At 55.9% G+C, this 12,816-nt stretch overlaps 1 protein-coding gene across 1 annotated transcript in view; it reads left to right on the top strand.

The window, feature by feature from the left end:
- Nucleotides 1-12,816, top strand: part of LOC124045612 (BCL-6 corepressor-like) — an 88,205-nt gene that overhangs the window by 22,733 nt on the left and 52,656 nt on the right. The window contains 4 exon segments of the mRNA XM_046365030.1: nt 27-1,707; nt 3,290-3,346; nt 3,889-4,054; nt 5,616-5,897. Coding sequence (XP_046220986.1) covers nt 27-1,707; nt 3,290-3,346; nt 3,889-4,054; nt 5,616-5,897 — 2,186 coding nt within the window.

Genomic DNA, 12,816 nt, shown 5'->3' with positions numbered 1-12,816 from the left:
CCCCCAGCCCTGTCCCCACCCCCCAGGCCCAGCCCAGACACCCAAGGGAAAGGCTCCTCTCCATCTGTCATCAAACACAAGGCTCTGGAGAGAGTCCTGCCCCAGCAACGCAGTCCATCCTGCCCCAGGGTAGGAGAGACAAATACTACCCCAATACCTTCCAATCTCAATCCCCCCTCCACAATACCCTTGTCCCCCAAACCCAATAATGATTGGCCTAAACACAGCCCCAGCCAATCAGAAAGTTCCCCCATGGCCGGCCATCATAGGAACTCCACAGAGAAGCCCCCCAAAGCCACCAAGAGGGCTGAGACATCCCGGGAGGTGTCTCCATATAATAAACGTCCGTGTCTAGAGAATTCCAATGGGCACCCACCCAGCCACCTCTACCTGCCCCAGAGCGAGGCCTACCTACCTCACAGCATGGTGTACGCCAACCGATACCTGCACTACTCTGTACCCGACGGCATGGCCCTCCACTCTCTCCCTCTGCCAGGGAAGGGCCCTGCCTACCCTCCCCCCATCCTGCTTGGTAGTAACAGCCTTTACCCCTCCCACCTGGCAGCCAAACACCCCTTACCATACCACAGCTACGCTGGGGAGTACCTCACGTACAACTCCCAGGAGATGGCCCACCCTCTGATGCACACACACACAGACTCTAAAGCCCTGGAGCGGGCAGATCAGCGGCCCAAGTCCCGTGGCCAGGACAAACCTAGGGGACTCAAAGAGGATTTTGGTGGGTCCCACAGGGGCCGGAGTGATGTGGAGACAGGGGAAGGGTCCCATGTGAAGCGCAATAAAGATGCAGGGGAGTGGGGAGGGAGCCAGCCCAGACCCCTTTCCTCCTCCAGCACCAGTATCCCTTCCAAAGATAGAATCATCTGCATTGACCTCGTACACTCCGACACAGATGGAGAATCCACGCCGGCCTCCAACAAGCCGCCACTCCCTGTCATTGTTCCCATCACCAGGGGCAACCAACACCAGTGTGGCCATGGCGACCAAAGCATGAGGGAAGTGGAGCGAGATCCAGAACACCAATTGCATCATCATCATCATCATCATCTTCATCACCACCCCAGTCCAAGCTCCACCCAGAGAACTACCCACACAGACAGACAACCAGAGACCCTCTGTATGAGACCCAGGCCCTTCCAGGAGACGGGCTGTCCGGGTGTGGCCTCGAGCCCACCTCAGGGCTCCCCAGGACTGGTTACTCGGGCCGAGGAGAGCCGTGAGGGCCAGAGCCCTTCCTCAGACCCAAGGGACCAGGGGGAGCAGGGCAAAAGCACCCTGCGCTGTGCCCGCACATCTGGGGACCGCAAGACGAGAGACTGGACTCTTGGCGATTGTGACCGCACCGCAGTAGACCGCACAACCGGCGATAGTGGCCGCATGCCTGGCGACCGCACGTCTAGAGAGGAGAGAGAAGAGATGGACAGACGATCCTCCTCCCACCCCATCCATCGCTACATGGACCTGGGGAAGGAAAGAGAAAGAGAAGGAGGGAGTGTTGAAGACACAGAGGAGTCGCATGGAGAGGGGGATGAGGACGAAGAGGGTGGACGAAGAGGCTCACGGAGGACCAGTCTGACCAAGAGGATTGCTAACTCTTCAGGCTACGTCGGCGACCGCATCAAATGTGTCACAACCGAGCTGTATGCAGACTCTAGCAAGCTGAGTCGGGAACAGCGCGCCCTGCAGGTGAGTTGAGAGAACTGCGGCCGTATGTGGGTTAGGGTGGCGGGCTGTGGATGTGATGATAAACATGACTCATTTATCTGAAGCCTTTCACAGTTTACATTTCAGTTCCAATGTGGTCCATGCAGGAATCAGACCCTCTACTCTGGTCAATTCTGCCACTCATTGTAGGGGGTCATAGCGGGTCCTTGTAGTTTGGAAAGACAATATGATGTCTTAGATACCTGCTTCCCATATCTGAACTGGGGTGACAGTTAGTCCAGGGTTATAGACTTATCCCAGCCCTTAGCTGTTGTCTCTGAGTTTATGAGAGGACATTTGAAGCCTGTTGACAGTCAGTGATTTAGTACAAGGCCAGTTCAAAGGTTAACCTAGCCCTGTGAGTTGTCTAGGCGACATTGGTTAAGTTGTTAGCGTGCCCTGCTCTGTGCATCTTGCTCCGGGAGAGAATGAGAGTGTGTGTGTGTGGAGGGGGAGGTGGGGGGGGGGGGGGGGGGGGGGTTCTAAGGCACGTGTTGCTGGACTTCACATTGTGACAGTGGTAACCTCATGGTTCACCCTGCCTCTTGCTGTGCTTAACCCCAAGGTGACCCAGAGGGGCTGGAAGGTGGATGGATGGGGTCCCTTGTTGATTAAGCAGCCCCCCCCACCCTTCCAACCACCCCACACCCACCGCGGCCTTGTGCAAGGTCACACACCCCTCCCCCAATGGCTATTAGTGCCTAGCTTCTCACTCACACATATTGAACACATATTGAACACATGAGAACACACACACACACACGCACGCCATATACACACACACTGATTCAGTGCTGCATGATTGAACCCATTCCACCTGGCTGCATTATTGATTGATCATCTACTTTTCTACCTATTAAAGACCAGTGGGTGTAGTTACATTACATAAAAAACACACGTGTTTACCATTTCTGGCTCGACACACACTCCTCTGATGATGTATCTGCATAGGGCCGAGGCACATTTATGTTACTGGTTGGTTACTGGTCCACCCGTCTACCCATATGTTGTAAACATGCCTTTGAACCATCTGGTTCGTCTTTAATTGTCATGCTTGCTCATACAGGGCTGGAACACAAAGCTATCAAATGCTACATTTCTGGACGTTGGCTATCATCTTAATACATTTACAAATAATAATTGTATTGCCTTTCTCGTTGAAAAAAATATATAATTAAGAAAACAAGGGTTTGACAGTTTATTAATGTGTTTATTGATGGGTTCACTGGTTTGATTTGACTGTGTGTGTGTGTGTGTGTGTGCTTGGTGGGACTGTGGCTACTAGATGTTTTCTGTGTATGAAAGGGGTGCTTCAATCCCACAGCTTCCAGGTCTTCAGTACTACTGGTTTTACGTAATAGTAGTTCATTGATTGATTGATTATTGCCAATGATTGGCCAATCCTTGATTGTGGGGGGAGGAAGAAAAACCAGCAGTTCTGCGGACCCAGAGGCGGGGGGGGGGGGGGGGGTGATGGAAAGACATGTGGAGAAAAACATTTTAACATACAATACCTACATGAAATGATGGACAGATATATTGAGCCCCCGTTCTAATTGCTTAGATGGAAGTCATATCACGAGAGGAGAGTAATATAAGTCGCCCTGCAGCTAACTGGGAGGTCAGTTCTTTACATTTCTCTATCTCACTCTACCCCTCACACACACTTTCTCTCCCCTTCTACCCTCGTTCTGCTCCCTCTTTCTCTTTCTCTGCACTCTATCTTTCGTTCTGTCTTTTCCTCACCTGCTCTGCACTGCGTACTCCTTCTCTCTCCCCCTCCCTTTCTTTTTCTCTCTTTCCCCTTCTCTCTCTCTGTGAGCCTCAGGGCTAGCCGTATGTGTTTCCTAGCTGTGTTCATGTATCAGGAAGGGAGATGGCAGGAACTAGGGCCTCAGAGCAATCGCATGGACTCACCGTGGCTGACTGCACTAGTCTAACCTAACCATGTCTGGATGTGCTTGTTCATTTATCTCTCTCTTTGTTCTGTTTTGTTTTGGCCTCCTTTTTTGACACAATGTGATCTTGTTGTTTGCTTCGGTAGTCGTTCAGCCCAGATTGAGGTTTAGAGAGGTGTGTGCGGCGGAGGCTAGACGGTTAGTGGGTTTCATGGCTGTTTTCTCTGTGTGTGTCTCTCTGTGTATGTCGTGTGTGTGTGTTTAGCGGGCGATGATGCGGTTCTCAGAGCTGGAGCTGAAGGAGAAGGAGTGCGGGGGTGTGTGTGTGTCTGCGTCGGCAGCGGTAGCAGGACAGGAGTTGGCAGACCGCCAGCAGAGAGAAAGAGAGTGGGAACACTGCCAACACACCGCCAGGCAGGGAGAGAGGGAGGGTGAGTAACCCAATGCACACACACACACACACACACAGGCACGCACACACACACACGCGCGCGCACACGCGCACACACACACGCATGTACGCACACACCCACACACACACACACACACACACACACACACACACACACACACACACACACACACACACACACACACACACACACACACACACACACACACACACACACACACACACACACACACACACACACACACACACTCGCATGTACGCACACACGCACGCGCACACACACACTCGCATGTACGCACACACGCACGCACACACGCACGCGCGCACACACACACAAGCATGCACGCACGCACGCACACACACACACACACGCATGTACCCACGCACGCACACACACGCATGCACACACGCACACGCACGCACACACACACACACGCATGCACGCACGCACGCACACGCATGCACGCACACACACACACATGCACGCACACACGCACACACACACGCAAACTTACAGCACTCAGCTAGGCAGGGTTTGTTCACAACACACATACACACACACACAGTGAGAGAAAGAGAGACGTGGAGAGAGTCTTATTTTTAAGGAGCATTTTGTGCTTATCTGTGTAGAAAGAGGATAAAGGGGGAGGGGAGGATGAGATCCAGTGAGTGAGGGGAGAGCTGAGGGGTGATTCAAGGCAATGAAGGGGGAGGGGAGGATGAGATCCAGTGAGTGAGGGGAGAGCTGAGGGGTGATTCAAGGCAATAAAGGGGGAGGGGAGGATGAGATCCAGTGAGTGAGGGAGAGCTGAGGGGTGATTCAAGGCAATAAAGGGGGAGGGAGGATGAGATCCAGTGAGTGAGGGGAGAGCTGAGGGGTGATTCAAGGCAATAAAGGGGGAGGGGAGGATGAGATCCAGTGAGTGAGGGGAGAGCTGAGGGGTGATTCAAGGCAAGTTATAGAGAGGGAAAAGGAATAGTTAGCGAGGGAAAGCGAATGGTAGAGAGGAATGGGAGCTAGAAAGGAATAGAGATTGTGCCAGAGAAAGAGAAGGAGAGAGTGCGAGGGAGGGAAAGAGAGAGATGGGGGGGGGGGATACTTGTGTTGGCGGGGAGCCGAGCTGTGTATTGAAGCGAGCCCTGGACTGACGTGGGAGCCTAATTATGGCAGAGAGAGGGAGAGAAAGGGAGAGCGAGCGTCACGCTCTGTGTGGGAAGGGCGTGGCAGGGTCATGGCAGGGGGTGGATGGGGGAGGAGAGAGGGAGAAAAATTAGTGTTTTTGTCCTAAATAAAAAAAATCCTGGCTTCCTCCAGCTCCCCCCTCCCCTCTTTCACTCTGTCTCTCTCTCTCTCTCTCTTTCCCATAGTGGGAGTGTCGGTGTGAACGGTTAGACTTTCAGCTCCACTGACACTCTACTGACACTCTACTGACACTCTACTGACACTCTACTGACACTCTACTGACACTCTATACCCCATCAAAGTTTTATAGTCTGTCTTTAGAAGAGAATAAACGTTGGCTGCTGTTTAACAGCCCTTCTCTTTTTCTCTCCTCTCTTGATCTTCCTCCCTGGTCTAGGTGGAAGGCAGGACTATGGGAACAACAGAGTCCCAGTCCTCCAGAGGTGTGGGGGCCAGAGGGAGAGCCTGTACCCAGGGCAGGAGGCCTGGGAGGGGGCTAGAGATGGTGCCAGAGAGGGTGAGGGCTGGCGATGTTCACCCCCAGTCCTGGCACTGGCAGACCGGCACCCCCAGGAGAAGGGTGGGCAGGGCATGGTACCCATTAGGAAACACATACACAGCCTACAGAAGGGAGAGGAGGAAGGAGAAAAGAGCTCAGAGAAGGACAGAATGACTTTAGGTGAGTGTGGGGGATGTAGTTTTCAGGTATCGACTCATGTCAATCTGGCTCTTCCAGCCCTTTCTCTCCATCTCATCCTTTTGATCTCAACTGTCTCTCTCTCAGGCCTCTCTCTGTCCCTCCTCTCATCTCTCTCTGTCCCTCCTCTCACCTCTCTCTGTCCCTCCTCTCATCTCTCTCTCTCTCTCTCTCTCTCTCTCTCTCTCTCTCTCTCTCTCTCTCTCTCTCTCTCTCTCTTTCTCTCTCTCTCTGTCCCTCCTCTCATCTCTCTTTGTCCCTCATCTCATCTCATCTCTCTCTCTCTCTGTCTCTCTCTCTGTCCCTCCTCTCATCCCTCTCTCTCTGTCCCTCCTCTCACCCCTCTCTTTCTGACCCTCCTCTCACCCCTCTCTCTCTGTCCCTCCTCTCACCCCTCTCTCTCTGTCTCTCCTCTCATCCCTCTCTCTCTGACCCTCCTCTCATCCCTCTCTCTCTGTCCCTCCTCTCACCCCTCTCTCTCTGTCCCTCCTCTCACCCCTCTCTCTGTCCCTCCTCTCACCCCTCTCTCTCTCTCTGTCCCTTCTCTCATCCCTCTCTCTCTGTCCCTCCTCTCACCCCTCTCTCTCTGTCTCTCCTCTCACCCCTCTCTCTCTGTCCCTCCTCTCACCCCTCTCTCTCTGTCCCTCCTCTCACCCCTCTCTCTGTCCCTCCTCTCACCCCTCTCTCTCTCTCTGTCCCTTCTCTCATCCCTCTCTCTCTGTCCCTCCTCTCACCCCTCTCTCTCTGTCTCTCCTCTCATCCCTCTCACTCTGACCCTCCTCTCATCCCTCTCTCTCTGTCCCTCCTCTCACCGCTCTTTCTCTGTCCCTCCTCTCACCGCTCTCTCTCACTGTCCCTCCTCTCACCCCTCTCTCTCTCTGTCCCTCCTCTCATCCCTCTCTCTCTGTCCCTCCTCTCACCGCTCTTTCTCTGTCCCTCCTCTCACCGCTCTCTCTCACTGTCCCTCCTCTCACCCCTCTCTCTCTCTGTCCCTCCTCTCACCCCTCTCTCTCTGTCCCTCCTCTCATCCCTCTCTCTCTGTCCCTCCTCTCACTGCTCTCTCTCTGTCCCTCCTCTCACCCCTCTCTCTCTCTGACCATCCTCTCATCCCTCTCTCTCTGTCCCTCCTCTCACCCCTCTCTCTATATCCCTCCTCTCATCCCCCTCTCTGTCCCTCCTCTCATCCCTCTCTCTCTGTCTCTCCTCTCATCCCTCTCTCTCTGACCCTCCTCTCATCCCTCTCTCTCTGTCCCTCCTCTCACCCCTCTCTCTCTCTGTCCCTCCTCTCACTCGTCTCTCGCTGACCATCCTCTCATCTCTCTCTCTCTGTCCCTCCTCTCACCCCTCTCTCTCTGTCCCTCCTCTCATCCCCCTCTCTGTCCCTCCTCTCACCGCTCTCTCTCTGTCCCTGCTCTCATCCCTCTCTCTCTGTCCCTCCTCTCACCCCTCTCTCTCTGTCTCTCCTCTCATCTCTCTCTATCTGACCCTCCTCTCACCCCTCTCTCTCTGTCCCTCCTCTCACCCCTCTCTCTCTGTCCCTCCTCTCACCCCTCTCTCTCTCTGTCCCTCCTCTCACCGCTCTCTCTCTCTGTCCCTCCTCTTACAGCTCTCTCTCTCTGTCCCTCCTCTCACCGCTCTCTATCTCTGTCCCTCCTCTCACCACTCTCTCTCTCTGTCCCTCCTCTCACAGCTCTCTCTCTCTCTGTCCCTCCTCTCACCGCTCTCTCTCTCTGGCCCTCCTCTCACCCCTCTCTCTCTGACCATCCTCTCATCCCTCTCTCTCTGTCCCTCCTCTCATCCCTCTCTCTATGTCCCTCCTCTCATCCCCCTCTCTGTCCCTCCTCTCACCGCTCTCTCTCTGTCCCTCCTCTCATCCCTCTCTCTGTGTCCCTCCTCTCACCCCTCTCTCTCTGTCCCTCCTCTCACCGCTCTCTCTCTCTGTCCCTCCTCTCACAGCTCTCTCTCTCTGTCCCTCCTCTCACCGCTCTCTCTCTCTGTCCCTCCTCTCACCCCTCTCTCTCTGTCCCTCATCTCATCCCCCTCTCTGTCCCTCCTCTCACCGCTCTCTCTGTCCCTCCTCTCATCCCTCTCTCTCTGTCCCTCCTCTCACCCCTCTCTCTCTGTCCCTCCTCTCACCCCTCTCTCTGACCATCCTCTCATCCCTCTCTCTCTGTCCCTCCTCTCACCCCTCTCTCTCTGTCCCTCATCTCATCCCCCTCTCTGTCCCTCCTCTCACCGCTCTCTCTGTCCCTCCTCTCATCCCTCTCTCTCTGTCCCTCCTCTCACCCCTCTCTCTCTGTCTCTCCTCTCATCCCTCTCTCTCTGTCCCTCCTCTCACCCCTCTCTCTCTGTCCCTTATCTCACCCCTCTCTCTCTGTCCCTCCTCTCACCCCTCTCTCTCTGTCCCTCCTCTCACCCCTCTCTCTCTGTCCCTCCTCTCACCCCTCTCTCTCTGTCCCTCCTCTCACCCCTCTCTCTCTGTCCCTCCTCTCACCCCTCTCTCTCTGTCCCTCCTCTCACCGCTCTCTCTCTCTGTCCCTCCTCTCACAGCTCTCTCTCTGTCCCTCCTCTCACCGCTCTCTCTCTGTCCCTCCTCTCACCGCTCTCTCTCACTGTCCCTCCTCTCACCCCTCTCTCTCTCTGTCCCTCCTCTCACCCCTCTCTCTCTGTCCCTCCTCTCATCCCTCTCTCTCTGTCCCTCCTCTCACTGCTCTCTCTCTGTCCCTCCTCTCACCCCTCTCTCTCTGTCCCTCCTCTCACCCCTCTCTCTCTGACCATCCTCTCATCCCTCTCTCTCTGTCCCTCCTCTCACCCCTCTCTCCCTGTCCCTCCTCTCACCCCTCTCTCTCTGTCCCTCCTCTCACCCCTCTCTCTCTGTCCCTGCTCTCATCCCCCTCTCTCTGTCCCTCCTCTCACCGCTCTCTCTCTGTCCCTCCTCTCATCCCTCTCTCTCTGTCCCCCCTCTCACCCCCTCTCTCTGTTTCTCCTCTCATCCCCCTCTCTCTGACCCTCCTCTCATCCCTCTCTCTCTGTCCCTCCTCTCACCCCTCTCTCTCTGTTCCTCCTCTCACCCCTCTCTCTCTGTCCCTCCTCTCACTGCTCTCTCTCTCTGTCCCTCCTCTCACCGCTCTCTCTCTCTGTCTCTCCTCTCACCGCTCTCTCTCACTGTCCCTCCTCTCACCCCTCTCTCTCTCTGTCCCTTCTCTCACCCCTCTCTCTCTGTCCCTCCTCTCATCCCTCTCTCTCTGTCCCTCATCTCACTGCTCTCTCTCTGTCGCTCCTCTCACCCTTCTCTCTCTGACCATCCTCTCATCCCTCTCTCTCTGTCCCTCCTCTCACCCCTCTCTGTCTATCCCTCCTCTCATCCCCCTCTCTGTCCCTCCTCTCACCCCTCTCTGTCCCTCCTCTCACCCCTCTCTCTCTGTCCCTCCTCTCACCCCTCTCTCTCTGACCATCCTCTCATCCCTCTCTCTGTCCCTCCTCTCACCCCTCTCTCTCTGTCCCTCCTCTCACCCCTCTCTCTCTGACCATCCTCTCATCCCTCTCTCTCTGTCCCTCCTCTCACCCCTCTCTCTCTGTCCCTCCTCTCACCCCTCTCTCTCTGTCCCTCCTCTCACCCCTCTCTCTCTGTCCCTCCTCTCACCCCTCTCTCTCTGTCCCTCCTCTCATCCCCCTCTCTGTCCCTCCTCTCACCCCTCTCTCTCTGTCCCTCCTGTCACCCCTCTCTCTCTGTCCCTCCTCTCATCCCCCTCTCTGTCCCTCCTCTCATCCCTCTCTCTCGGTCCCTCCTCTCATCCCACTCTCTTGGTCCCTCCTCTCATCCCTCTCTCTCTCTCCCTCCTCTCATCCCTCTCTCTCAGTCCCTCCTCTCACCGCTCTCTCTCGGTCCCTCCTCTCATCCCTCTCTCTGTCCCTCCTCTCATCCCTCTCTCTCTGTCCCTCCTCTCACCGCTCTCTCTCAGTCCCTCCTCTCACCGCTCTCTCTCAGTCCCTCCTCTCATCCCTCTCTCTCTGTCCCTCCTCTCATCCCTCTCTCTCTGTCCCTCCTCTCACCGCTCTCTCTCTGTCCCTCCTCTCATCCCTCTCTCTCGGTCCCTCCTCTCACTGCTCTCTCTCAGTCCCTCCTCTCACCCCTCTCTCTCTGTCCCTCCTCTCATCCCCCTCTCTGTCCCTCCTCTCACCCCTCTCTGTCCCTCCTCTCACCCCTCTCTCTCTGTCCCTCCTCTCACCCCTCTCTCTCTGACCATCCTCTCATCCCTCTCTCTCTGTCCCTCCTCTCACCCCTCTCTCTCTGTCCCTCCTCTCACCCCTCTCTCTCTGACCATCCTCTCATCCCTCTCTCTCTGTCCCTCCTCTCACCCCTCTCTCTCTGTCCCTCCTCTCACCCCTCTCTCTCTGTCCCTCCTCTCACCCCTCTCTCTCTGTCCCTCCTCTCACCCCTCTCTCTCTGTCCCTCCTCTCATCCCCCTCCCTGTCCCTCCTCTCACCGCTCTCTCTCAGTCCCTCCTCTCATCCCTCTCTCTCGGTCCCTCCTCTCACCGCTCTCTCTCAGTCCCTCCTCTCATCCCTCTCTCTCGGTCCCTCCTCTCATCCCTCTCTCTCTGTCCCTCCTCTCATCCCTCTCTCTCTGTCCCTCCTCTCATCCCTCTCTCTCGGTCCCTCCTCTCACCACTCTCTCTCAGTCCCTCCTCTCATCCCTCTCTCTCGGTCCCTCCTCTCATCCCTCTCTCTCTGTCCCTCCTCTCATCCCTCTCTCTCGGTCCCTCCTCTCACTGCTCTCTCTCGGTCCCTCCTCTCATCCCTCTCTCTCTGTCCCTCCTCTCACCGCTCTCTCTCAGTCCCTCCTCTCATCCCTCTCTCAGTCCCTCCTCTCATCCCTCTCTCTCTGTCCCTCCTCTCATCCCTCTCTCTCGGTCCCTCCTCTCACCCCTCTCTCTCTCAGTCCCTCCTCTCACCGCTCTCTCTCTGTCCCTCCTCTCACCGCTCTCTCTCGGTCCCTCCTCTCACCCCCTCTCTCTCAGTCCCTCCTCTCTCAGTCCCTCCTCTCACCCCTCTCTCTCTCAGTCCCTCCTCTCACTCCCCTCTCTCTCTGTCCCTCCTCTCACCGCTCTCTCTCGGTCCCTCCTCTCACCCCTCTCTCTCTCAGTCCCTCCTCCCATCCCTCTCTCTCTCAGTCCCTCCTCTCACCCCTCTCTCTCTCGGTCCCTCCTCTCACCGCTCTCTCTCGGTCCCTCCTCTCACCCCTCTCTCTCAGTCCCTCCTCTCATCCATCTCTCTCTCAGTCCCTCCTCTCATCCCTCTCTCTCTCAGTCCCTCCTCTCACCCCTCTCTCTCTCAGTCCCTCCTCTCACCCCTCTCTCTCTCAATCCCTCCTCTCACCGCTCTCTCTCGGTCCCTCCTCTCACCCCTCTCTCTCTCGGTCCCTCCTCTCACCCCTCTCTCTCTCGGTCCCTCCTCTCACCCCTCTCTCTCTCTCTGTCCCTCCTCTCACCGCTCTCTCTCGGTCCCTCCTCTCATCCCTCTCTCTGTCCCTCCTCTCATCCCTCTCTCTCTGTCCCTCCTCTCACCGCTCTCCCTCGGTCCCTCCTCTCACCCCTCTCTCTCTCAGTCCCTCCTCTCACCGCTCTCTCTCGGTCCCTCCTCTCACCCCTCTCTCTCTCTGTCCCTCCTCTCACCGCTCTCTCTCGGTCCCTCCTCTCATCCCTCTCTCTGTCCCTCCTCTCATCCCTCTCTCTCTGTCCCTCCTCTCACCGCTCTCCCTCGGTCCCTCCTCTCACCCCTCTCTCTCTCTGTCCCTCCTCTCACCGCTCTCCCTCGGTCCCTCCTCTCACCCCTCTCTCTCTCAGTCCCTCCTCTCACCGCTCTCTCTCGGTCCCTCCTCTCATCCCTCTCTCTGTCCCTCCTCTCACCGCTCTCTCTCGGTCCCTCCTCTCATCCCTCTCTCTGTCCCTCCTCTCATCCCTCTCTCTCTGTCCCTCCTCTCACCGCTCTCCCTCGGTCCCTCCTCTCACCCCTCTCTCTCTCAGTCCCTCCTCTCACCGCTCTCTCTCGGTCCCTCCTCTCACCCCTCTCTCTTTGCCTCATCACTGTAGATGTTGAATCTCTCTTGCTCTGTCTGGCTCTCCCTCCCCTCCCATTTCTGTTCCCTCTTTCTTTAACCCCTCTGTCTGTTCCAACCCTCTCACCTTTTCCTCCCACAACTACTGTACTTCATTTCTCTTTCTCTCTGTCCCATCCTTCTCTCTGTGTGGCAGCCAGTTTAGCGAAGATAGAGAGTGAGAGAGAGAGGAGTGTTTAATCCTGTCTTTGAGTGGGGAGAAGGGAGGGAGCAGGACAGCCATTCTCTCTTTTCTTTCAGCTGCGCCGTTCCTCTGCCACCTTCTTCAAAGCTGCTCTTTTCTTTTCAGATCCTTTCTTTCTTCCCTTGTGTGTTTGGGTTTCTGTTCTTTTCCCCCTTTTCTTTTGGCATGTGGTTGCACTCGCTCTCCCAGTGCTGGCAGGCGAGAGGGCTAGTCCTCCCTGGGGCATCCCCCCCCGCACTCCTCTCTCCTTCCCCCTCTCTGTCTGTCTATCTCTCTGTCTGTCTCTTACACACACACACACACACACACACACACACACACACACACACACACACACACACACACACACACACACACACACACACACACACACACACACACACACACACACACACACACACACACACACACACACACACACACACACACACACACACACACACACACACACACAGAGGCTTTCCTATGCTTAAAGTGAAGCTTACATGAGGCTTTACAGCTCATCAGCTTGTGAGAGTGGGCACCATGTTTGCCTTTGTGTCTTTTTTGTCTCTATGTGTGTATGTGTGTCCATGCATGTGTGTGTCTGTTTTTGTTGC

This window comes from Oncorhynchus gorbuscha, linkage group LG01 (assembly GCF_021184085.1).
Source record: "Oncorhynchus gorbuscha isolate QuinsamMale2020 ecotype Even-year linkage group LG01, OgorEven_v1.0, whole genome shotgun sequence".
Classification (NCBI taxonomy): Eukaryota; Metazoa; Chordata; class Actinopteri; order Salmoniformes; family Salmonidae; genus Oncorhynchus; species Oncorhynchus gorbuscha.
The sequence above is the reverse complement of the archived record's forward strand: the minus strand, read 5'-3'. Positions and strand labels throughout refer to the sequence as shown.